Source organism: Pelophylax lessonae, assembly GCF_965119305.1.
Source record: "Pelophylax lessonae genome assembly, chromosome: 9".
NCBI classification, from domain to species: domain Eukaryota; kingdom Metazoa; phylum Chordata; class Amphibia; order Anura; family Ranidae; genus Pelophylax; species Pelophylax lessonae.
The window spans coordinates 136,907,548-136,933,167 of NC_138776.1; the positions used below are offsets into that span (position 1 = coordinate 136,907,548).

General features: G+C 40.3%; 1 protein-coding gene across 1 annotated transcript in view; it reads right to left on the reverse strand.

The window, feature by feature from the left end:
* LOC309563594 (sorbin and SH3 domain-containing protein 1-like) overlaps positions 1-25,620 on the reverse strand; it is a 244,310-nt gene that overhangs the window by 27,056 nt on the left and 191,634 nt on the right. Inside the window, exons 24-30 of the mRNA XM_082268071.1 lie at positions 22,651-22,818; positions 18,085-18,131; positions 9,126-9,240; positions 8,920-9,048; positions 8,513-8,707; positions 5,153-5,851; positions 2,875-2,985 (exon numbers count right to left, since the gene is read on the reverse strand). Of these exons, the coding sequence (XP_082124197.1) occupies positions 2,875-2,985; positions 5,153-5,851; positions 8,513-8,707; positions 8,920-9,048; positions 9,126-9,240; positions 18,085-18,131; positions 22,651-22,818 (1,464 nt within the window). The remainder of the gene's footprint in view (positions 1-2,874; positions 2,986-5,152; positions 5,852-8,512; positions 8,708-8,919; positions 9,049-9,125; positions 9,241-18,084; positions 18,132-22,650; positions 22,819-25,620) is intronic.

The window sequence follows — 25,620 nt, forward strand, 5'->3', positions numbered from 1 at the left end:
ATATACTGTATACTATACCTGTATTTTTATTTTTAAATTCATCTAAAAGTGAACGGATGGTGGCAATATTGAATGATAGGATGCGCATGTTTGATAAAACTTGGGACCCCTGTATAAGGTACCTGGCGGGCCCCTCATAGGGGTGATCGGGTGCCTTGGTAGCCTTGGATGAGTTGTTGTTGGGGGAATTTCCCCCGGTGGGGCGGGCGGGGCCTGGGTGTCGACCCTCGACCCTCTATTTTCTCCATAGCCGCTGATGTCTCTTTCTTCTCTCTCACTCTTCCATTCCTGCTGCCCTCCCCTGCTGTTTCCTCCTTTTCCCCCAGTCTGGTCCCTTTCCCTCTATCTATTTTTTCTCTTTTTTCTTAATTTCTGGTATTTTTTTTTTGACAGTGCACGGACGACAGGCTGTGCCCCCCACTAGTGGAGGGTTTGATATAGGGGTAGGGGTTGGGGATCGTCCCCTCTGGAAGGGCGCAGTAAGTTCCCATAGGGGCGTCATTGGGGGATCGGGCCCGGACCGTCGGTCCTGTAGGGTGTAAAAGCGGGGGCGCTGTCTGTCTGTCTATGTGTCGCTATGCTTTCACACTGTTGGTTGGATGCCTAACTTAAGTTTACATTTTAGGTTACAGTCTTATTGACTACCCATTTTGCTTTTGTGTTTTTCTGCATTGGCACCAATGTATGTCTTGTTTCTGAGATATTTACTGTATACATAAGAAGTAACTGAGCCATGTTGGCTCCTAGTGCACTGTTAACTCTTTCTTTCCAAAAAACTTCAATAAAAACATTGAAACATAAATTCATCTAAAAGTGAAACTGCATATAGTAGCTCTAGTTATCCATGCTTGCAAGTATGGTCATAAATTCATAAAATTATGGGCATGCCCAGAGAGATGTTGGCTTATAGCAAAAAGGCCTGCTAGTTTTTGTTGCCTCTACAACTGCTGATGCATGTGTATATGCATGAGAAGCAGGATGACTGCCATGTTCAGAAATTATCTAATAAGGATATATTAAGACCCCCTTACCAGATGAAAGCTTTTAGCTCTAGAGTGTACAATATGAAAAACTATACACAAAAAGAAGAAAAATTAAGTGAACATGGAATGTGGGGCCAATTACCTAGAGAAATTATGATCTAAAACCTAATCTTTGTGAGAGCATGTTATGTTGAGTATTTATGTTATTTTGTATTATTGTTGGATATTTACCGAAAAGGCACCAGGAACACGTGTAGTCAAGTTCTGTGCATGTCTTTTGTGACAGTTGCCAAAAAGCCACATTTTCTTATTCAATATGACAACGCAAGAGCAAAGGAGAAGTACGAACCTAAGTAACTAAGCTAAGTAACTTTGCAGCAATCAGATGAAGGAAAGGTGAACTATGGTTACAGCCTACAGAATTTAGTACATCTTGCCTAACATAAAAATAAGAAATTTTTTTGGGCATTCAATACATTTGTTTTTCCTAATCTCTGTTATTTAAATGAGTCATCAACTCAGTGTGCAATAAAGAGTCATCCCAATATTGGCATTGCTCCCTCTGGTGAAAGATCTACATTGCCCACTCATTACCTGACATGTACAGGCAAAATATAAATTTCATAATCAATGCACCAGAGCAGTTTAATGACAGGAAAACAATTCTATTCAGATTTTGTTTAATCTGGTTAGCACATTACGGACTACTTTGTAGGTAAGCAACTTGTTAAGACTGAGCTACACCACTTTTCAGGTTTTTAAATTCTAACATAATTTATTTAACTACATTTATATTTTAGTTTGGTAATGACAGCTAGAATTATTAACCATCTTCTAATATCTCTTTGAAACTCCGATGCAAAGATTAACACACAACAGTTTGTGTCTATCCCATTCTACGAGATTTTAATGAAGGCTCTGCCCCTTCAAACCTGGAATCCACAATTATTTTATTATTCTACAAGAATCATTAGGGAAATGTGACACCATCATTTGACTCTGTAATGGCTGTGGCAGTTGATAGAATTGTGAATACTTGTAAGGATTTCTTAAAGGCTCATTCACACTGCCTGCATACTTAATGCACTGTTTTACGTGTGGACAGCTGTCAGCTTTTAGGTACAGTGAGCCGTGGTATTAGGGCAGTGTGAAGTAGTGCATCACACTGTTTACCCTTTAATTTTTTTTTAACTTTGTTTGAAATGTCAAAAGCGGCACTTCATTCATGTCTCTGCATAACGGTGTGCTGCTGTAAATTGCTACATATCTGCATTTTGCTGTAGCGCACCACACTGTACTTCCTGGCTGCACTGCAGTGTGTATGGGGCATGTGCAAAACAGCTGTTTTCTATGTGCCCCAGCAGTTACTGGTGTTTATCTAGTGTAGTGGTAAGCCCTTAAACTGTAAATGAGCCCTTAAACTGGAGTTCTTTGGAATTTAAATAAGTTAGCATTCTCTAACTATGAATGGGTTTGGTCTTTAGTAAGACAACAATCAATGGGCAACTTGCACTGACCCACAGCAACCAATCAGAACTTCAATGATCCCACTTAATATATTTTGGTTAGGTTGCCATGGACCTCTGGTTTCTCAGTAAAATTCAGAGGCAAGCCAACTCTTGCTACATGATGCAATGCAACACTACTCAAACAAATAATAATATTAATACAAGTATAACTTTTCTGCCGAAGACCAACTCACTAATGATTTTCAGTGTGCTTAGAAACTCAGAATAAATGCTTTGCTGTTCTTGCAAGGCCGTACATGCCTAATTATGATGCGTTCCAGTCAGTGTCAGGGAGGGCATGCAGACTGATAGCAGGGAATTGTACACGATGCAGAGCACAAGCTGGTAGCTGATTTGAGCCAAAACATCCAGTGGCTAGTTACCTGCGACACACTGACCCTGCCTCTAATTCTGGGAGGTGGCTGATTTGTGACAGGACAAGAGGACAATGCAGAAGAATAGGCTGACGAAGAAAGTGGGATTGTGTCTGTGATCTTCAAAGGAGAGAAAGCTTGTCAGGCTTGTAGAGTTGGCAGGAGAGAAGATTAGTATAATGTTTCTTGTTATAAAACAACATGCATAAGGAACAGCACCTTCCACACTCAGCAGAACTTGTCATTATATGCATCACATTATTTTTGATATCAGTTCACTAGGAATAAATTCAGCTTCCTATTGAAGAGAAATATACTACTGTAATAATATTGGCTGGTTTAGGCCTCAAGATGGCTACCTGCCTTAATGATAAACTTTAAGCATTGCAGAGAAATGCCTCATTCATGCAATGTCATTATGGCCTACATGGTCTGCACTTGAGGATACAATAACGATTACTAGGCAAATTTAGGGCAGTTGATTTACTGTTTTCCAATGTCCATCAACCAAGGTGTATGCACTAGTCACACACTCCCCAAAGTTTTTACATTATTTTCTGACTAAAACAAACTGGATCATTTTCTTAGGTCATTGGTCAAGAATGTCAAAATCAGGCTTTTAACATGTATCACTGTAAAATCCTCAAATAATGCTCAAAATACCACCACAAAAGTCAGTTATCACTAGCAATGCAACATTGCCTGTAAAAACTGGTTACAGTGAGGACAATAATGACCAAAAGCAAAAACTAGGGAACTATCAATCGTATAAATGTTCAACAAGGTTAAATGACAACAGGGAAATAAAACAAGTAGCTGTTAGCGTGAGGCTGGATTTTAAAGTCTTAGATTTTAAACCGAATACAACTTCCCCCACCAGGTGAGCAGCTAGTGCTGTTAAATGTTTCCGGATGTGAAATTCCTATTGATGACTATACCTTCTCAACTATAACTAGTCTCTCTCTCTCAAAGTGACCCTAGACCAGGGATCCTCAAACTACGGCCCTCCAGCTGTTGCAGAACTACACATCCCATGAGGCATTGTAAAACTCTGACATTCACAGCCATGACTAGGCATGATGGGAATTGTAGTTCCTGAACAACTGGAGGGCCATAGTTTGAAGACCCCTGCCCTAGACAGTAGATGGCAGTCACATCCAACTGCCAAATATTACCACATTTTTCCATCTCCACTTTTGCCACTAGAGAAATAAGTCAAACAACCAAGGTATCAATCCAGTCCAAAGCCTTATCCTTTTCGAAAATGGTCTACTAAGTATATCTCCAAAGGTCAGTAATACCAATGGACAAACCAGGAATCAAATGTATATTGGAACTTTAAGGAGAGACACAGACATATTGTGCAGGTGGAGAAGATGGCCGTGGTTCATCTGACAAATACAACTTATGTTCAAGTTAATTTACTCCAGCTCGTTTTTCCAGATTGTAGCTCTTGTTTGATTTATGGTAAGTTAGTCCAAATTTATGGAGTTTTTGAAAAAGTTTGAATCATATTACCAAATACAGGAGAATGAGGGGAAGGATTTAATTTGTTTTACTTGAATGAATGATGAATATAAAAGTCTGAAAAAGGGATCCTTGTGCAAAAGATAACATTTATGTGTTTTCTCATTCAGGAAATTAATATTAACTTTTTTAGGCCCCTTTTGTACATGTGGTATGGACAGGTCTGGCCGCCTGCTTTTAAGATGGACCCTATTAGAAATTCCATGTCAGTCTATGGGCAGGCGAGTGTAAATGGACATTGCTTAGAAGTCCATCAATGTAAAAAAAAAAGATGGAAAAGGTGTTGTATCAAAGGTAGTCTGATGTAAACTGCCCATTGATCCAACGTGGGTCCACAAAACTTTGATATTTTAAATGCAGAAAAACAATGAAAGGGCAGGAATGTCACAAAAGTGGCATTTGTCCCGTTTTGCATTGATTTCTGCTTTAATTCAGCAGGGAACCTGTTCACAGATCCCTTGCTGATTGGACTAGACAGCAACCATGTGAAGGGGGCCATATACTTTTCCACGTTTGTTAAGTTGAATAGGTTGTACCATAGGACATAGCATTAGTAAAAACAAAATGTTAATATAATGCACAAAAGACAGTGTTCAAGCAAAAACCATTAACCTAAAACAGAGGCAAGGAAAAAAGTTAGTGGTTAGTATCAAGCAGCAAATATGACTTTTGTCTTACTTGACAGCTCATCAATTAAAAATTCCACACACTTCAGTCTTGATGCACATGAACTGAGTGCACACACATGCAGTATATGTACCTTAATAGGACTGCCCTGAGCTTTCTTTCCATCATCTTGGTTATTACTGACAAAGCTAAGGAGTTCTTTACACAACTGCTTCTCCTCATAGGGATCAGTATGTATCTTAGAGTTTGGTTCTGTACAAAGGTTTAAACTTGACTTGTTGTCTACAGTTTTAAGATCGGGTTGCTTCCAATAACCATTCTCACCATTGACTATGGAGCTGCCATCACTCTTGGCTTTGCAATGATTACGTAAAACATCAGTGAGTTCTGAGATAAGGAAATCATGTGGTCTTTGTGACTGCACAGGAGAGCCTCCATAACTGGAAGGAGAACCCATGAACTTCTCATCGCCATATGGAGAAATTACATAACTGATTCTAGTAGAAGACTGTGGCCGGGAGGAGTATGTTGGTGCAGAAGACAGGGCAGAGTTTGGGGTGGATCTACCAGACTGATTGCCATAGTGCAGGCTAACAGAAGGGGTTAAGGAAAAAGTAGGGCTTGCAGCTGCAGATGGGGTTATATAATCTATGGAGCACAGGGTGGCTTCAGGTAGGGGAGGAAGAGGAGGGGTTGCAGAGTATCCATGACTACGGGAGACACCCATTGTAAGAGAAATCCATTCAGATGTAATAGCCTGCACTTCTGGAGAAAAAGCTCTGCGAGCAACATGGGGTGGAGTGGTGGTACGAGGCCTGGCATAACCAGAAGACTTAAAAGAGAAAACAGATAAAGAAAACAAAGAAGATGAGGAGATGTCATGGAAATGTCACCCAAACAAATGAATAACTGAACTGAAATGATAAAATATGATTTGAAGGATGTTTCCTGCTATTGTTTTCTTAATGGTGACAATTGTATGTTTCTAATATTAAGAAAAGAGTCCAAATAAAGCTCACACACCAGTTTTAATTTTAATAATAGACAAGGCTCTTAAACCAGCCCCAGTCATATCTCATCACTCTGCCCACCCCAGTAAGAAATTTCTTAAAGGTCAGTCAAAGTATATACCCACAAACTCTGCGTATAGTATAGCCCCACAAACTCCGCAGGATTCCAGTTTCATAGCAAGCAATAGGGAGAAACAGAGGGGAGGGACCTGGGTCCTGTACTCTACTCCAAGATATGAAATTTACAGGTAAGTCAAAATTCCCATTATCTTAATTGTGCAGAACAGTACTTGTATTCATAGATTATGGGACATCCCCAAGCAATATACTGAGAAGTGGGCAACAACATAGCAAACAGCAGCAAGAGGCCCATCAAGAAAAAATTCCAAAACACTCAGATGACATCTTGAGGCTTGAAGATCTACCCTGTAAATCTTGAGAAGCAGTGAACAAAAATAAAAAAGAAATGGTTTTTAAAATGTTGTCAGAGGAGAAGAGGTCCATCACCTAAGAAGACAAGCAAAAAGTGGGAGTCTCAAATGGATGGGGCTTTATGAGAGGGCAATCCCAGTAAAGTTTTTGTCAGTGTTCAGTCATCTGAAGGCAGTGGCATATAACCCTTTTTGTCTATGAATACAAGTCCACTGTCCTGTACTGTACAATCGGGATTAAGTGTTTTGTATTGCTGCCAGTGTCCCCATTAGGCAGATTTCCCCTTACGTTCTCTCAAATGGGGACAGAGAGAGCAATAAAAAGTTGATAGAGGTAGTAATGCTTCTATATTAAATCCAAAGCTACAAACCCAATTCCAAAAAAGTTGGGACTCTGTACAAATTGTGAGTAAAAAAGGAATGGACTAATTTACAAATCTCATAAACTTATATTTTATTCACAATACAATATAGATAACATATCAAATGTTGAAAGTGAGACATTTTGAAATGTCATGCCAAATATTGGCTCATTTTGGATTTCATGAGAGCTACACATTCCAAAAAAGTTGGGACAGGTAGCAATAAGAGGCCGGAAAAGGCAAATGTACATATAAGGAACAGCTCGAGGACCAATTTGCAACTTATTCGGTCAATTGGCAACATGATTGGGTATAAAAAGAGCCTCTCAGAGTGGCAGTGTCCCTCAGAAGTGAAGATGGGCAGAGGATCTTCAATTCTCCCAATGCTGCGGCGAAAAATAGTGGAGCAATATCAGAAAGGGGTTTTTCAGAGAAAAATTGCAAAGAGTTTAAAGTTATCATCATCTACAGTGCATAATATCATCCAAAGATTCAGAGAATCTGGAACAATCTCTGTGCGTAAGGGTCAAGGCCGAAAAACCATAATGGATGCCCGTGATCTTCGGTCCCTTAGACGGCACTACATCACATACAGGAATGCTACTGTAATGGAAATCACAACATGGGCTTAGGAATACTTCCAGAAAACATTGTTGGTGAACACAGTCCACTGTGCCATTCACCGTTGCCAGCTAAAACTCTATAGGCCAAAAAAGAAGCCAAATCTAAACATGATCCAGAAGCACAGGCGTTTTCTCTGGGCCAAGGCTCATTTAAAATGGACTCTGGCAAAGTGGAAAACTGTTCTGTGGTAAGACTAATCAAAATTTGAATTTCCTTTTGGAAAACTGGGACGCCATGTCACCCGGACTAAAGAGGACAAGGACAACCCAAGTTGTTATCAGCGCTCAGTTCAGAAGCCTGCATCTCTGATGGTATGGGGTTGCATGAGTGCGTGTGGCATGGGCAGCTTACACATCTAGAAAGGCACCATCAATGCTAAAAGGTATATACAAGTTCTAGAACAACATATGCTCCCATCCAGATGTTGTGTCTTGCAGGGAAGACCTTGCATTTTCCAAAATGACAATGCCAGACCACATACTGCATCAATTACAACATCATGGCTATGTAGAAGAAGGATCCGGGTACTGAAATGGCCAGCCTGCACCCATAGAAAAATTTGGCGCATCATAAAGAGGAAGATGAAACAAAGAAGACCTAAGACAGCTGAGCATCTAAAAACCTGTATTAGACACGAATGGGACAACATTCCTATTCCTAAACTTGAGCAACTTGTCTCCTCAGTCCCCAGACGTTTGCAGACTGTTATAGAATGAAGAGGGGATGCCACACAGTGGTAAACATGGCCTTGTCCCAACTTTTTTGAGATGTGTTGATGCCATCAAATTTAAAATCAACTTATTTTTCCCTTAAAATGATAAATTTTCTCAGTTTAAACATTTGATATGTCATCTATGTTGTATTCTGAATAAAATATTGAAATTTGAAACTTCCACATCATGGCATTCTGTTTTTTTCACATTTTGTACAGTGTCCCAACTATTTTGGAATCGGGTTTGTACATAAATGTTGGGCTTTAGGTGTAAGAATGTGAAAAGCTGGAACTAAAATACACATTTTCTGTTAAACAGGATGATATATAGAATAATACACAGCAGGCTCATACCTGTGGGGATGCACTTGTGCTTCTGTTTGGTGAATATGTTAATGGCAGATCCATGTAATCTGGTGCGTTCTTGACACGCGGCCTCTTGAGCACATCTACATATGTTACTGGAAATATACCTTGGCGGCCAGTACCGGATATCTTCCCTTCATACCAGTTCTCATCCACTCTGCGAATCAATGTTATCCTTTCACCCTTAAAGAAAAAAATACTATGTATTTTAAGGTCTTTTAGAAAACATAACAATTCAATTTTCATTCACTGTTATTTCCTTTCAAAATTAAACTGTCATGGCAAGGAATAGATTGCCATTATCCTCAATTACATTTAGGTCAGACAGGAGAGTTTAGGAGCTGATTCCTTTTACGTTTGAATTTTAATGGCAAGTTCAGTTCCAAGTTTACTACCTTCTTAAAAGACATTTCCACCGCTGTATCCCCATTAAAATTAAACTTGGCAATGGCATCTCCGTACTCTAAAACTTGCACTGGCGAAGCCTTCCGTGGCTGTAATACTTTCTCAGTTTGTGGTATCATCTGTAAGAAAAGCACAATATTCAGCCAATGATCAAGAAAAGGGCTTCTTTGTTGCCATATTAGTCTAACAGTCATACCTCAATATATGAAATAGGAAATATTCCCATCCTTCCATGATGTTCTCCTTCAAACCAGTTCTGATCCACTTGCTTGTAAATGTAAACTATATCTCCTTTCTGGAGTGGCAACTCTCTATATGGGTAAATAAATATGACAGTAATTAAAAAATTTACATTTCAAAATGAAATATATAGTGTATAGAGTATATAGTTTATATAGAAATAGAAGTGCAGGAAAAAAACAAACATATATCCACAATGTTGTTTTAAGTGTACCTAGGGTCAAAATATAAAATCATGTATACTCCTATTAAACGGAATTGTCATGAAGCTTATAAACTAACTTTGTGAAGATCCGCACTCATTTACTTCCTTAAATTCTCTGACACTTACCTATAAATTCTCTTTCACTATACCCTGTGAGTAGGTACTACTGTGTTATGGAACTCACACAGTCTGTCTTTTGAACTACAGAGGCTCTGGGAGGAGGAGATACAGGACTCACTGCTTGCATGCAGCAATGTACTATGGGATATATAGTCCTTAGAAATAGAAAGTAAACAGCAGAGGAGAAACTGCAAAGCATGCAGGGAATCCAGGAAGTTGTCGAAAGACATGGCCAGCAGACATGTAGCACTCAAGAGGAAAGGAGATTTTTCAGGTTAGTGTAGATTGGACTGTCAGAAAGAACTATTGTTTGTATTGCTATTACAATGCTGACATAATAAAATGAAAGCCTATGCTGTGGCCATATGGATGGATGGATGTGGCCATATGGATGGATGGACTCATCATACCTCTCAGCTAATAGCTTGGAGTGTCTACTTTGCAAAATGGGGTCATTTGGGGGGTTTTGTGCTATCTTGAAATTTCAGGGCCTCTGAAACTGTGACAGGTAGTGCAGAGGTAAAATAAGCAATTTACGCCATTAGAAAACTTGAAGATGGGGATTGGTTTTTGGGGTCCCGTACACAGCTAGGCTCCCAAAAAGTCTCACACATGTGGTATCCCTGTACTCAGGAGAGGCAGCAGAATGTATTTTGGGGTGTCATTTCACATATACCCATGGCATGCGTGAGCAATATATCATTTAGTGACAACTTTCTGTAAAAAAAAAAAAAAAATTGTTACCTTCCCGAAACTTAGGGCAAAATATAAAATACTCCATGTACTCAATATGCCTCTCAGCAAATAGCTTTGGGTGTCTACTTTTTAAAAAGGGGTCATTTGGGGGGTGTTTGAACTGTCCCAGCATCCCAGCATTTTATGCTCAATCTTAGCCACACATCACCCACTCTTCTAACCACTTGAAAACCAAGCCTTTTCTGTGACTTTTTGTTTATGAAAACATTTTTTTTTTTAACTAGAAAATTACTTTGAACCCCAAACATTATATATTTCTTTAAAGCAGAGGCTATAGAACAAAATGGTGAATGTTGCAATTTTTTTTGTCACACGGTATTTGCGCACAGATTTTCCAAATGCAATTTCTGCGAAAAAAATATATATTTTTTTAAATTTAATGCACAAATACACTATATAATTCCAAATTGTTTGGTAAAATTTAAAAGATGATATTATGCCGAGTACCTAGATACCAAACATGACATGCTTTAAAAATTGCGCACGCCTGTGCAGCGGCAACAAACTACGTACAATTTGTAAAAGCCTTTAAAAGTCTTTACAGGTTACCACTTTAGACTTACAGAGGAGGTCTACTGCAAGAATTACTGCCCTCGACCTGGCGTTCGCGCGATACCTCACATGCATGCTGCAATTGCGGTTTACATATGACACTAGACCAACGCTTGCGTGCGCCTTTGCGCGCAAGCACGGGGGGACAGGGGGGGCTTGATTTTTTTTTGCTTTTTTATGTTATTTTGACACCTTTAATAATTTTTATTGTTATCACAGTGAATTTAAATATCCCCTATGATAGCAATCTGTAGTGACAGGTACTCTTTTTTTTTTTTTTAAATTGGGGTCTTTTAGACTCTAGATCTCTCCTCTGACCTTAACGCATCTGACCACACCAAAATTGGTGTGATAAAATACTTTCCCAATTTCCCAATGGCGCTGTTTATTTCTGGCGAAACAGAAGTCATGAAATGCTCGTAGCTTCCGGTATCTTACACCATAGAGATGATTGGAGCCATTCTCATCTCCAATCAGCTCTTTGATTAGATAATTGAACCACCGGCTGCACTCTCGGGTTAACCAGTGGGACAAGAGAGCCTGAGAAAAACCACGGAAGGCGGCGGTAGGGGGGGGGGATTCCCCTCCCACTGCATGTAAAAGCAGTCTAGCGGCCAATTATCGCTAGGATTGCTTTTACATGTAAGCCGACCGCTGGCTGTAAAAAACGATACCAAGGTGATGCCTAAATCTGCAGGCATCCTCCTGGTATAACCACTTTGGCATATAGTGTAGGTTTTTTTTTTTCATGCAGCCTGTTTTTTTTTTAACACTTTTTTTCTGTGAACTGTGATTTTCCAGCTTGGGTCTCTCAAAATGTCGATAGCCATCGAATATCTTTCGAGACCCTATGTTTGTGTGCCCTACACTGTGTCGTGCTGTACCCTACACTAAAACTTCACTAGTGTATGGTAGCGACGGAAACAGTCCCCGATGCAGAGCCAGAGACCAGGTTGGCCAGGACAGTCGGGACAATAATAGCAGGTGTCACGCCTCCATCCGCGCCTGCTACAGACACAACATCTTCTTTGGGGGTGTCTTTGGGTAGGGGTACGCGGGAGGACTTGTGGAAAGTGCCTCTCATGCAGCTGGCTCACTGCATCTGGAAGGGGAAGTTGGGCAGGAACACCTCCTGGGTACAGGTAGGCTTCGATGATCGATTCCTGGAATTCTCGGAAGGATCTGGTTCATCCTGACGCCCTGTATAGTACAAAGGCGTTCAGCATAGCCAATTGGAATAAATAAACAGACACTTTTTTGTACCAGCGTCTGGCTTTATGGGCAACTAAATACGGCACCAAAAGCTGGCCGTTAAGGTCCACCCCTCCCATATTAAGGTTGTAGTCGTGGACACAGAGGGGTTTCTCCATAACGCCAGTTGCCGTAGAAATTTGGACTGTCGTGTCTGGGTGAATGGAGGACAGAACAAAAACATCCCGTGTATCCCTCCACTTCACTGCAAGCAATTTGTCCGTTTTCAAGCAGGCTCTCTCCCCCCGACTAAGAAGGGAATTTACAAACCCGATTCCAAAAAAGTTGGGACACTATTTATTCACAATAAAATATATATAGCATAGCAAATGTTGAAAGTCAGACATTTTGAAATTTCATGCCAAATATTGTCTGATTTTGGATTTCATGAGAGCTACACATTCCAAAGTTGGGACAGGTAGCAATAAGAGGCCGGAAAAGTTAAATGAACATATAAGAAAAAGCTGGAGGACCAATTTGCAACTTATTAGGTCAATTGGCAACATGATTGGGTATAAAAAGAGCCTCTCAGAGTGGAAGTGCCTCTCAGAAGTCAATATGGGCAGAGGATTACCAATTCCCCCAATGCTGCGGCGCAAAATAATGGAGCAATATCAGAAAGGAGTTTCTCAGAGAAAAATTGCAAAGAATTTGAAGTTATCCTCATCTACAGTGCATAATATCATCCAAAGATTCAGAAAATCTGGAACAATCTCTGTGCGTAAGGGTCAAGGCTGGAAAACCATACTGGATGCCCGTGATCTTTGGGCCCTTAGACGGCACTGCATCACATACAGGAATGCTACTGTAATGGAAATCACAACATGGGCTCAGGAATACTTCCAGAAAACATTGTCGGTAAACACAATCCACCGTGTCATTCGCTGCCGGCTTAAACTCTATAGGCCAAAAAAGAAGCCATATCTAAACATGATCCAGAAGCGCAGGCGTTTTCTCTAGGCCAAGGCTCATTTAAAATGGACCGTGGCAAAGTGGAAAACTGTTCTGTGGTCAGACAAATCAAAATTTTATGTTCTTTTTGGAAAACTGGGACGCCATGTCATCTGGACTAAAGAGGATAAGGACAACCCAAGTTGTTATCGGTGCTCAGTTAAGAAGCCTGTATCTCTGATGGTATGGGGTTGCATGAGTGCGTGTGGCATGGGCAGCTTACACATCTGGAAAGGCACCATCAATTCTGAAAGATATATCCAAGTTCTAGAACAACATATGCTCCCATCCAGATGTTGTCTCTTTCAGGGAAGACCTTGCATTTTCCAAAATGACAATGCCAGACCACATACTGCATCAATTACAACATCATGGCTACGTAGAAGAAGGATCTGGGTACTGAAATGGCCAGCCTGCAGTCCAGATCTTTCACACGTAGAAAACATTTGGCGCATCATAAAGAGGAAGATGCGACAAAGGAGACCCAAGACAGTTGAGCAACTAGAAGCCTGTATTAGACAAGAATGGGACAAAATTCTTATTCCTAAACTTGGGCAACTTGTCTCCTCAGTCCCCAGACATTTGCAGACTGTTATGAAAAGAAGACGGGATGCCACACAGTGGTAAACATGGCCTTGTCCCAACTTTTTTGAGATGTGTTGATGCCATGAAATTTAAAATCAACTTATTTTTCCCTTAAAATTATACATTTTCTCCGTTTAAACATTTGATATGTCATCTATGTTGTATTCTGAATAAAATATTGAAATTTGAAACTTCAACATCATTGCATTCGGTTTTTATTCACAATTTGTACAGTGTCCCAACTTTTTTGGAATCAGGTTTGTACAAGCCGTTGGGGGAAGCCCCAGCGATTAGGTCGCATGGTGCCACATGCTCCAAATTGTAATTCAAGAAGGTGACTAAATAGTGGCACGCTTGTGTAAAAGTTGTCCACGTACAAATGGTACCCCTTTCCGGATAAGGGTGACACCAAGTCTCAAACTATCTTGCCGCTGCTGCCTATGTAGTCTGGGCAGTTGGGGGGCTCCACACAGCTATCTTTTCCCTCATAGACCCGGAAACTAACTGTATAGCCTGTGGCCCTGTCACAGAGCTTGTACAGTTTGACCCTGTACTTGGCACGCTTGCTGGGGAGGTACTGTTTCATAGCAAGGCGGCCAGTAAATTTAATCAGGGACTCGTCAATGCAGACAACTTGTTCGGGGGCAAACAAGGCTGCAAACTGCTGATTGAAGTGGTCTATGAGGGGCCGAATTTTGTGGAGCCGATCATATTCAGGGTCTCCCCGAGGACGACAGATTTCATTGTCGTTGAAATGCATAAATCGCAGAATTTGCTCGTATCTCGCCCTGGACATGTCGGCAGAGTACACACGCATATGGTGAAGTGGGCTAGTGGACCAATATAGTCGCAATTCACTCTTTTTGGTTATGCCCATGTTCAGGGAAAGGCCCAGAAAGTTTTTTAAATTGGGAACCGTTATAGGTTTCCAGCCAAATTGTCTGGCAAGGGGTGAATTTGGGTTGGCGGCGATAAATTGTTGTGCGTATAAATTTGATTGATCCACAATAGATCCGAAAAGATCTTCCGTGAAGAACAGCTCAAAAAAGTTCAGGGGCGTAAAACCAGCTGTCTCCACGTGGATTCCAGGTTGGGTAGTGAATGGGGGAAGTACTGGTGCTGTAGTATCAGTGGGTTGCCAATTGGGATATGCCAGCGCATCAGGGAGGGATCTATGGACTCTACGGGCCTGTCTTCGAATACGCTGTGGCTGCGGGCCACTACTCGTGCTAGCTACTGCTTCAACTGCACTTATGGGACTCGCCACCTCACCAAGTGTTACTGCAGTGCTGGTTGTACTAGGTCCAGGGTGTACTAGGCCGCTGGCGCTTGCCAGGCCACCAGAAGGATGAGCGGCACTAGTACCGACACTCTGCTCCATACGAGCACCCTGTGATTCCTGCATCTCATCAACTCCAGAATGGGGTCGGGTACACCTGGGTCTAACAGGGACCCATCTGTCGTCGGAGCTATCTGTCAGGGAGCCGCTGCTGTCATTAGGTTTGTATACTGACCCTGATTCTGCCAGTGAGGCTTCCCTATCGCTCTCATCTGACATGGTCAGTATACTGTAAGCCTCTGCACTACTGTACCAACGTTTGGACATTTTAGTAACTATATTTACCCGTACAGTAGTGTGACTCACAGGTAATAAAAGCACCTGATTGTCAAGGACTATTTCAACCGCAACCAAAAAAAAACTGCTAATGCTAGCAGGGATCAGGCCTGACTCTGCTAACACAGCGGTTTTGTGTGTTGTGTTTTTTGCAAGTGACAGTAATCTATTGATTACTACACTTGTCTGGGTGGGGTGGGGTGGGCTGGGCAGAGGGGTTAAACGCAGGTGCTGGCAGGAAACAGTGCTGATCGTGCAAACACTTGTTTGGGAACCCTAAACTATGGGGACGCTAGTATAGTTCTGATCAGATCAGAACTATTGATCTCTTCAAACACTATACTAGTAATGGAAGTGTGTGTGTGTGTGTGGTAATCAAGGGGTTATTTCTAACTTTGCGCCGGGGATCTGCGCTATTTTAGACTGACGCTAACACTAGCTAAGGTCACCTGTGTCACTAATAACAGTGATCAGAAAAAAAACTGTACACTATAAAAGTGACACTGTGACAGGGCAATGAAGGGGTTAACTGGGGGTGATCAGGGGGAGATCAGGGGGTTAAATATTTATTGGGGGGGTGGCGGGGACCCTAAACCTCCTTGGGACAGAAACTAACTCGCTAGCGCTAACTCAAGTCACAATCACACTAATACAAAATACAATAAAACACTATATTACGTGTGTATTAGTGTGCAATGTGACAGGGGAGAAGGGGTTAACTGGGGGTGATCAGGGGGGGATCAGGGGGTTAAATCTTTATTGGGGGAGTGGCAGGTATCCTAAGGATAAAAGGAATGACCGCAAGCGCTAAACCTGGTCACAAGTCACACTTATACGGGTATATAGGAAAATGCTATATACTGTATACAGTGTGTGTTCTGACAGGGGGTGTAGGGGTGATCAGGGGAGGATCAGGGGGTTAAATCTTTATGGGGGGGGTGGCGGGCACCCTAAACCTACTTGGGACAGAAACTAACTCGCTAGCGATAACTCAAGTCACAATCACACTAATACAAAATACAGAAAAACACTATATTACGTGTGTATTAGTGTGCAATGTGAAAGGGGGGAAGGGGTTAACTGGGGGTGATCAGGGGGGGATCAGTGGGTTAAATCTTTATTGGGGAGGGTGGCGGGTATTTTAAGTGTAAAATGAAGGGCCGCAAACGCTAAACCTGGTCACAAGTCACATTTATACGGGTATATAGGAAAATGCTATATACAGTGTGTTTTGTGACAGGGGGTGTAGGGGTTAACTGGGGGGGGGGGGCGATCGGGCGTGAAATGTGCCTATTTAAGTGTGTATGTATGTGCTTGGTGCAGTACTCACAGTTAGATGTGCTCTCTCCTCTTGATGAATCCAAAAAGGATCATGGGAGGAGAGAGCGGGTCTTTTCTGAGCCTGTGTTTACATTACACAGGCTCAGCATAGAATCTGATTCGGCAGGACCGATCAACAGGTCCAGGCCAAAAATCATTGGCCTGGACCTGATGACTGATCGGTTCTGAACCCAATCAGGTCATCAGTGGGAGCGCACCCCAGACCGACGGGAGCGAGCGTGTTTTGCCTGCACGGGGCTGACTGCCGCAGTAAATATACTGTGGTCGGTCGGCAAGTGGTTAAACTTCACTCTTTGGAAGAGCTCATGGCACTGCTAATATTTGATACTTTGGGGTGTGCCAGATAATGCTTTCCGCACTGAGCACTGTGGTGTAAAGACACAGTAGTGTCAGATTGCAACAGATCCCAGAGCAGCAAGGACTCAAGGCACCATGAACCTGAAAGGTAAGCACTGTACCTCTAACAGGCTTGTCTCTCTGAAAAGTTCCTTACAAAGTGACAGGATTGCTTGAAATTCAGCTTTTTGTTTTAGCCTCTTCCTCAAATAGTCAATACTAAGCAAACATAAAAAACAAGCAAGCAAGTGGATGATTCAATAAGTGCCCACAACTGACTTAATGTATCTATAAACAGTAGAGCCTGGAAGCTGTAACCTTTACTGGGCCAATTATCTGTGCCCTGGGTATTCCTGACCCTGAAGCCACACATATACAAGGGCATGTATATGTACAGCAGGGGCGTAACTACAGGGGTTGCAGGGGTTGCAATCCCTACCGGGCCCCATGCTCCAGGGGGCCCGGTAGCAAACCAGTGGGTGAACTTCCAGGATCGCAAAGGTCACACTTGCGACCGGACCCTGGCATTGCACCACTGTGGGGAGGCCCCAAGATTGCAGGAAGTGGGCCCACAAGATTGCAGGAAGGGGGCCCACTGCAGAACTTGTGAAAGAATCCTGCTGCGGGACCGTAATAAAAGGCCATGCAACGAGTGTAAAGAGCCCCAGGATTAGTGGGAAGAGCCCTGGGCTTGAAGGTAAGGGCCCCAGCCAGGGGTCTGGGGGGCCCTTCATGGTTACTTGCATCAGGGCCCTGAAGGTTCTAGTTACGCCTCTGATGTACAGCTCTGTGGCAGTGAATGCCCCAGTTGCTTATAACTAGCCCAGTACATCAAATGCTTCCTGGTGGTCTTGCTCAGGTGGGTTTGGAATAGGATCTGAACTTGCCTGAGCTCATCCCTAGTGACCACACAAGAAGTTGAAAAATCTTTCTATAGCAGACATAGATCATAATAAAAAAACAGATAGTGGTTCTCATTTAGGTTCTCTCTACTTTAAAAAATGTTTTATTTCTGTCTGTGTCCCTAATGGCAAGCTTTTGCTTATTAGCTGTGTCTATGACCACAGAGGAAGTGAATCTTCTCAGCAGCCTCATTAATGGCAATGCAAAAGGTTCTATCCCTTACCCTCTTAGCCTAAACCAAAAGAAAGGATAAACTGGGACATTTTAAAAGAAGAAAGGCAGGATTATCAGGTCACCTACTTTGGAGACTGTGCTTTGAAATCAAACTTTGCTCTGGCTTGTGTCATCTAAAATAGATATGAAAAAGTCACTTAAACAGATAATGTTGTAATTATATTACAAACAACTGCTTAACAACAAAGATTAGGAAAAATAGAATTTTACATGTAGAGTCCACAATGAGTTGAATAAGTTGGTTTCTTATACCCAAATGAAGTTCTTGGTACAAACTCAAATGCAAATCTAACTTAATTGCCCTCATCTGAGACACAGCTCATAGAATATTGATGACTGATTAAAACATTCTGCAGCATGTAGCACATGAGATATTTTAGTTAGTTTTGCTGTTAATACTTTCTAGTGATTATTAATAGAAAAATTATGTAGAACAACACTTTCATCTGTAGAATTTACATACTAAAGTCATAGTGTATCGCCTAACTGCCTAAAGCCATTTTTTCTAACTAGACCTGTCTAGAGCAGCACAGAATGTGTGCCAGCCGCTGGACATGAGAAAAATCACAGATAATGTGAATTATTAATAACTCTCTTTTAACTTCATGATAAGAAAAGCAACAAAGTGCATCTCATTTTCTGGGATGTGTGTGACTAATATCAGTAATGTACCAAAATAATTCCACTGCTGCCCTTTACAAAAAAGAAATCTAGGAACAAAGGAAATGTATTTCCTTTATTTTAAGTTTAGCGTTTGTGTGGGAATTTGTACAATATGGTAATGGTTCAAGCTTTTATTTTAATTATCTGCAGAGGTGTAATCCAATATGCATCTTATATTACAATTAACCTCTCCTATAAAGTATAGATTAAAAAAAACAAAAAAACTGCTGTTAAGGTGAATATAAACCTTAATTCTATTTTTCAGCAGGTTGTTATCACGCCTCACTGTATACAGTATCAAGCCTCACTGTATACAGTATCAAGCCTCACTGTAATTCAGACTGACAAAACTAAGCCACTCAGTCAGTCTTCATAGGCGTGCACTGCCTATTTCATTGGAATGTGTACCCCAAAGCTCGAAAAATATGGGACTATGAATAAATTTGGAAGTGCTCTGTGCTGAGCGGCTTCCTGTTCATTCACAAACTGAAGCATAGTAAACACAGTATATTATGCTTCAGTTATAAATGGACACAGTGAGTCTGTTCACTGTGTTCATTTAGAAAAGGAAGGCACTGGTAAATTGTATATTAATATTATACAGGATTTATATTAGGGATCGACCGATATCGTTTTTTTAATGCCGATACAGATATTTTGGTCATTGGATATCAGTATCGGCAGATATTTTCGGACATGTAAAAAACATTTTTTTTTTTGTTTTCCCAGGTACTCCTTGTGGAGGGATCTGGGGGTCTAAAAGACCCCAAACCCCTCCTCGGCACTGAAAAGCATTCAAAATGCCAAGTTTGGCTGTTTTGAATGCTGTCAGTTTTTTTAATTTGGCGCCGAGTACCCGGAAGTGGTGTCATGACATTACTTCCGGGTTTTTTACATGGAGACCCGATCAGAGCCGAATGCGGCTTTGATTGGGTATTCGGCGGCCGTGCAGGTAGGATGACCGGGTCTCCCGGTGGGATAGTAGACCCGGGCGAGCCGCAGAAGGTGGCGGGAGGGGGGACGTCCCCTTCCGCTCCTTGTAATGACAGCCGAGCATTTCAAACATTCTGAAAAAAATGATTTTGGGTTTACATATACTTTAGTGTAACGCTTTCATAAAAGAAAAACTGGGGGTTGACATTACTAACACCATTCTAAAAAATGCTAGTTGTCCAGCTTTTATACAAACTAGTTGGCTCTGCTACTTTTTAGATCTTAGACCAGGAACAAATCTACAGAGCAGGAATGTCAGAGAAAAGTATCCACAGGTCCTTTCTGGGTCAGAAACTAAAAGTACTGAAGCCGAGAGTCAGCATGACAGCCAGGCATTGACAGTTTTCAGAAGGATCAATCAGCAATGGAAGCCTTCAAGTCTGTTTCATAAAAAAAAAAAAATTTCCTTTAAAGTGGTTATTGAACCATACAGAGACAGAGACAGAGACATAATATAATATAAGTCTCAACTTCGTTCAACTCATGAGGACTTCAAATGTATGTCAAGGCAAAATTTAAAAAAATGTTGTTCATGACTACAATACAATACATGCACATGTATATCCTTAAACACGCTGCAAGTACAGATAAATAACTATTGATGTGCCAGAAATTTAGTGTTATCCTACCTTCCTCTTTGACAGGACGTGTATATTTTGCATGTTTGGTTCTGAATTCAAAAGCACGTGTTGTCAGCCCTAACCTACTTTATTTCCGAAGAATTTACATAGAAACACAGACTTATTCTCTCCCTCCCCACTCCTTCACTTCATAACCCCTCCCTTTGTACAGGCAGTGATCACAGGAAGTTATCAGCTCACAAAATTGCTGGCAAAATCAACAGGTATTTTTTTGCACTTGTAAAAAACAGATATAACACCACACTTTCAAAGGTATATTTAGCAGACCAAATGGCACAAATAAGAGAAGATCATTGTTAAGGTTTACATATACTTTAATTAGTACAGAAAAAATAATGAAAACACAGTCTTTAACCACAGGGAAAGCATCATTATTTTTGACATATAAACATCAAATACGAATAGGACAGAATATATGAGCTGCTAACCTTTAATGATCCATGGCCTTAATCATTTGCCTTCTACTCAATTAGTCACTGACCCGGAATAAGTATGCAACCAGAGAGGTGTCAGGAAAACTGAAATATTAGCAGTAAACCAGCACACCCTAAAGTTCAATACACATAGAAGCAATGCAAATGTATGTACTGGACAAAGATTGCAAGAGCAAATATTAGTGATCGATCAAAGCAGTCAAAAAGGCAATGAAGACCCTACCCAATGTTTCCATGGGAGACCTGAGAAAGGCATATACGATTACCCCATTGGGTAGGGATCTCATTGCCTCTCTGACTGCTGTGCCATTGGTAATGGACTCTGCACTACTACTTAATGTATGAAAATTTTCATGTGTATTTGTACTTATGCTTTAAACTATTTCAACTGCTTTTTGATATGTATGCTCTGGCAATCTCTGTTAGATACATACCTTTGCTTCTAATATTAAATGTGTATTAAACTTATGAGTATCCTGTTTACTTAATATTGTTTTAGTTGTTTGTTGGGGTAGTACCGTAGTAGCCTTTCTTAAAAATCAGTATGCATGGGACAAACTAACAATTTTAGACAAATTTTTAATTTTAGACATCTGACCTGCATACTTTTTCCAGGTTACATATAACAGCCTCACAGCTTGCACCTTTAAAAATAAGCCAGAGAGTGCAACTCTCATAGCTCTCTCCTAGTAGGTTCTCTGAAATAACTAATTGCAATACAAATTATATGAAAATTCTGAATTCATAACCAATCTTTAAAAAATCCAAAATGTAGTTTATATTTTTATAAAGCAGATGACATAATTAGGAAAGAACACAAAATATTAGTGGACATCGCCTGTGTCTACTTTTAACAATTTTGCATTTTGTTAATACAGCATGTAACAACAGATGATGCTTTCCTCTTGGTCCTAAGACTGATGCATATTTTAATTAGTTGTGTTAAATGATAGATAACTGGGTCATTTTTGGGATGTTGTCTAAATGTCTGCCAACTGGCTGATAAAATTAATTTATTACTCATGGTTTTAGTATGAAGCAATGATACATTGAGAAAGGAATAATTTCAGAAAAGGTGGGAACCATACGGAAAACTTATAATTACTAAAATGTAATGTGTCATTTTGTTGTGTCATATGTTGTTTCATAAAAAGGAGTCAATATGTTGAATTAAAAAGGAGTCAATATATTGAATTAAAAGGATGTTCTGCACATGTGTTAAAAAACCGAATGACTTGGTATATCTTGCTAATCTCATTATTTTCAGTCTTTTAGATACAGAAACCTAGAAGTGAGTGGTCAATGAAACAGCTGGACCTCAAAACTGTCCCCAAGAAAAATCAATTTCTTTTGCTTAGCAACCAGTCAGCGTCTAGTTTTCATTTTTATATCATCTGCCTGGTAACTTGTTTTACAATAAAATCATATGTATTACTATTACATTTAACCCAGTAACATTTCTTATTACACAACATATTAAAATATTGCATAATTGTTGGTAGGTTTGATTAATATCATACACAATTTTTCTTTTAGCAGCATTAAAATACACAATAATACTTATTTTAAAGGCTGGTTAGTAGGTAATAATCAGATAAAACATGCATTGTCTACTTGATAAAGGCAAAAATAATTTCCAGCAGAATAAAAAAATATAACATATATGCAATAAACTATAAATCATAATGGCATGCAAACAGCTCCTAAGACCGCAACCAACATGCAGATTGCAAGCTCTAGTGATCTCTTTTCCTCTACCAGCCAAATTAGATAAAAAGCAATTGATGGAAAAGCAAATGGGCGGCATACTCTAGGCAATAAATGATTGGCTACAGTGAACAGATGTACATGGACAATACGGATCTGGGCCAAGCAGCAGCCTAATGTCAACAAGAACAGACCTCAGACCGAGATCTCCTCTTTGATGAATCGTCTATATTGAGGAGTTCTCCAAACCGCTCATTAGTGATAAACTGGTGGTGTGATGGGACAATCCCAGTGTGCCTCCTAGCAGCAATATCAGCTTCTTCTTGCTCACGTTTAAGTCTCCGCTGATCCTCTAAAAGTTTCTGAGATAAAAATTGCATTATTGGGCTTGTGAAGCACCTGCCTGGGTCATACCACTACTCAAGGAATCATTAAATAAACTTCAATCAAAAAGAGGGTTAACTAAGAAGCAAGATTTGGCTTTAATATGTAAAGCAGCTGAAGTCAATAAATGCAGTAATTTAATACTTTTAATCTGCTAGGCGAGTTTATAATATGTAGCTTATTAGCCAAACTCCTACCATGGTTTGTGCCTAAGACCATCACCTCCACCACATGATCCAGACAGCACAACGTACACCAGGACTGAGGTTTTGGTTTTCTGGTTTAGATGTATACAGCTATGGCATACTGAGGAGGATAATTGGCCACCTACACATTAACAAATACTAACATCATTTTACATGATCCCGGTAGCAAGAGGATTGACTAAAAAATATGTTTTTTTTTCCAAATAATGGGTTATGATTTTTCTACATTTAGCCAAGAGTTAAGCATTTTGGATATTTTATGTACACATCATGCTTAGCAGAATTCCTATGATAATATTATTATAAAAGAGTGATTGTTAAAAGTTGTCCCCACTATTTTAGCCCTCTACTGCTTTGATATGGCCATTAGGTACATCTACTGCTCATGCTATCACTACCCACAATGTATTCAGTGCTGCATACAAAATATGTAATTTCTCACATAGCCATTGATGAATGCCCAGGGAGTAGTTTCATTGACATGGTGTTATATCCTCAGACAATATATTCTCTGACAATGCCTCCTTTTTAATGTGTTTTTCTCTTTAATCATAAAAGAGCAGCATAAGCGAAATGGATTTTTACTAACTTTTAATAAGGGAAACAGGTAATCTACCATTGTTGATCTTTCTGAAAATGCTAGTGTCCTTAATGTCTGTAAAAGGAACTCATTTATCCAGGCCATGTTATAGCTATTAGTAGTTAGTCAGATTCAGCAGGTCTTGTTCTTGATTCAACTGGTCGTATTCTTGATGTTGAAGGCATTTCTCGGCTTATCCAAACCACTTCTTCAGTTCGGAGCTTCTGAACTGAAGAAGTAGTTTATTTTAAGCTGTGAAAGAACGTCATCAAGAACACGTCCAGTTGAATCTGAATAACTACTACTAGCTAGCTATCCTCCAGCTGCAAATGTCAGGGCTCCTACCGCACACTGAGGCTACAGCACTTGAATAACAGTGGGCTTAGTGTCAGGAGGGACAGCATTTAATCTTGACCAGGGAGAAGGCCCTATGTTGAGCCTGGGCCTAGGATTAAAAGGACTTCACAGCAACACAGGGATCAATTTGAAGACTACCACAGGTAGGGACCAGCATTTCAGCACTAATGTTACCATGCACTTTCTATGCATTTCAGGTTCAATTTAAATCCATCCACCCCACTGCTTCAAAAGCTCCTGTGCTTTGCCCATTCAGGGCAAAAAATTTTTTAATTATCTGTAATCCTCCCCAGATGCATGTACTCACCTTTTCTTCACTCTCCTGGAGCTCTGTTTGGCTAATGGGAGCAAAGAGAAATACTCAGTATTTCATGGGTGCTTGGTGATTGACAGCTCACGCACTGTCCCTTGCAGTACCTCTGCTCAGCACTGTCACATGGAGGTGGGAAAAGAGGCCCTAAATGGGATTAAGCAGGAGGGGAGCGAATCCGCAAAGATATTGGTTAAATTAACCTGTGACTTTGTCTTGCATGAACAAAGCACAGGTTAATTTAAAACATTTAAAAACAAGGATTTTGAGCAAACTATTTTTAGAGGGGGCAAAGCAAAAAATACATTGTGTCTGAAAATCAAAAACTAGGACCATCATCAAGCTAGAAAACTTATTTAACAGTACAAACAAGTGTAAGGAAAGGAAATCAGGATGTTCTTTTCCACATAAAAGTAAACCTTTCTGTGTATCTCCAGGGAGCATATAAAGTAGGTTTCACCATTGTAATGATGTGTGGATATTAAAAATACAATTGGAAATGATTTAAAAGAGTCTTCAGGGTAATATATTCCTATAATGTCTAGATGCACAAAATGCAGCCGAGAATACTAAGATATATTTAAGACACAACTACTAAGACACTGGCTAAATACTCCTTATTTGACATTAGTTATTGGGGATTAGATTGACATAAACCATATGGGAATACCCCAAGAATCATTTACATAGCATAGATGCACAGTAATATTTAACTCTTCTCTGGAATATCAAGAAAATTAAGCAAACAAGTACTACATACAACTGTAGTATTTGTATGTATTTCGGAGCTTTGTCTGTTTTCCTATGTTGGCACTTAAAGCACATCTGTGAAGAGCAAAATATGTTTACTACCCCTGCTTGACCTCCTTCTGAAAATGTGTGTTGCCCAACTGTGTCTAGCTTCATTAATTCCACGTCACAGACCCAGAACTGACTTGTACAAAATAAAAGTTAGATAAAAGTTGGAACTATTAATTTATTTATTGTTATAAGTGTTCTAGGTCATTGACTCAAAAAGTCTTGATGCCAAAGCACCAGAATGATAACCAGGAAACGTGCATTTTCAGAAGGAGAGGTCAATACTGGCAGCATCAATATTTCTGTTATCGTTTATATTTTAACCACTTTACCACTAGAGTATTTTGCAGTCTTACGTCTGGGCCACTTTTTGCGATTCGGCGCTGTGCGAATTTAACTGACAACTGCGCGGTCATGCAACGCCGTACCCAAACGAAATTTACGTCCTTTTTTTCCCACAAACAGAGCTTTCTTTTGGTGGTGTTTGATCACCTGCCCGATTTTTACTTTTTGCGCTATAAACAAAAAA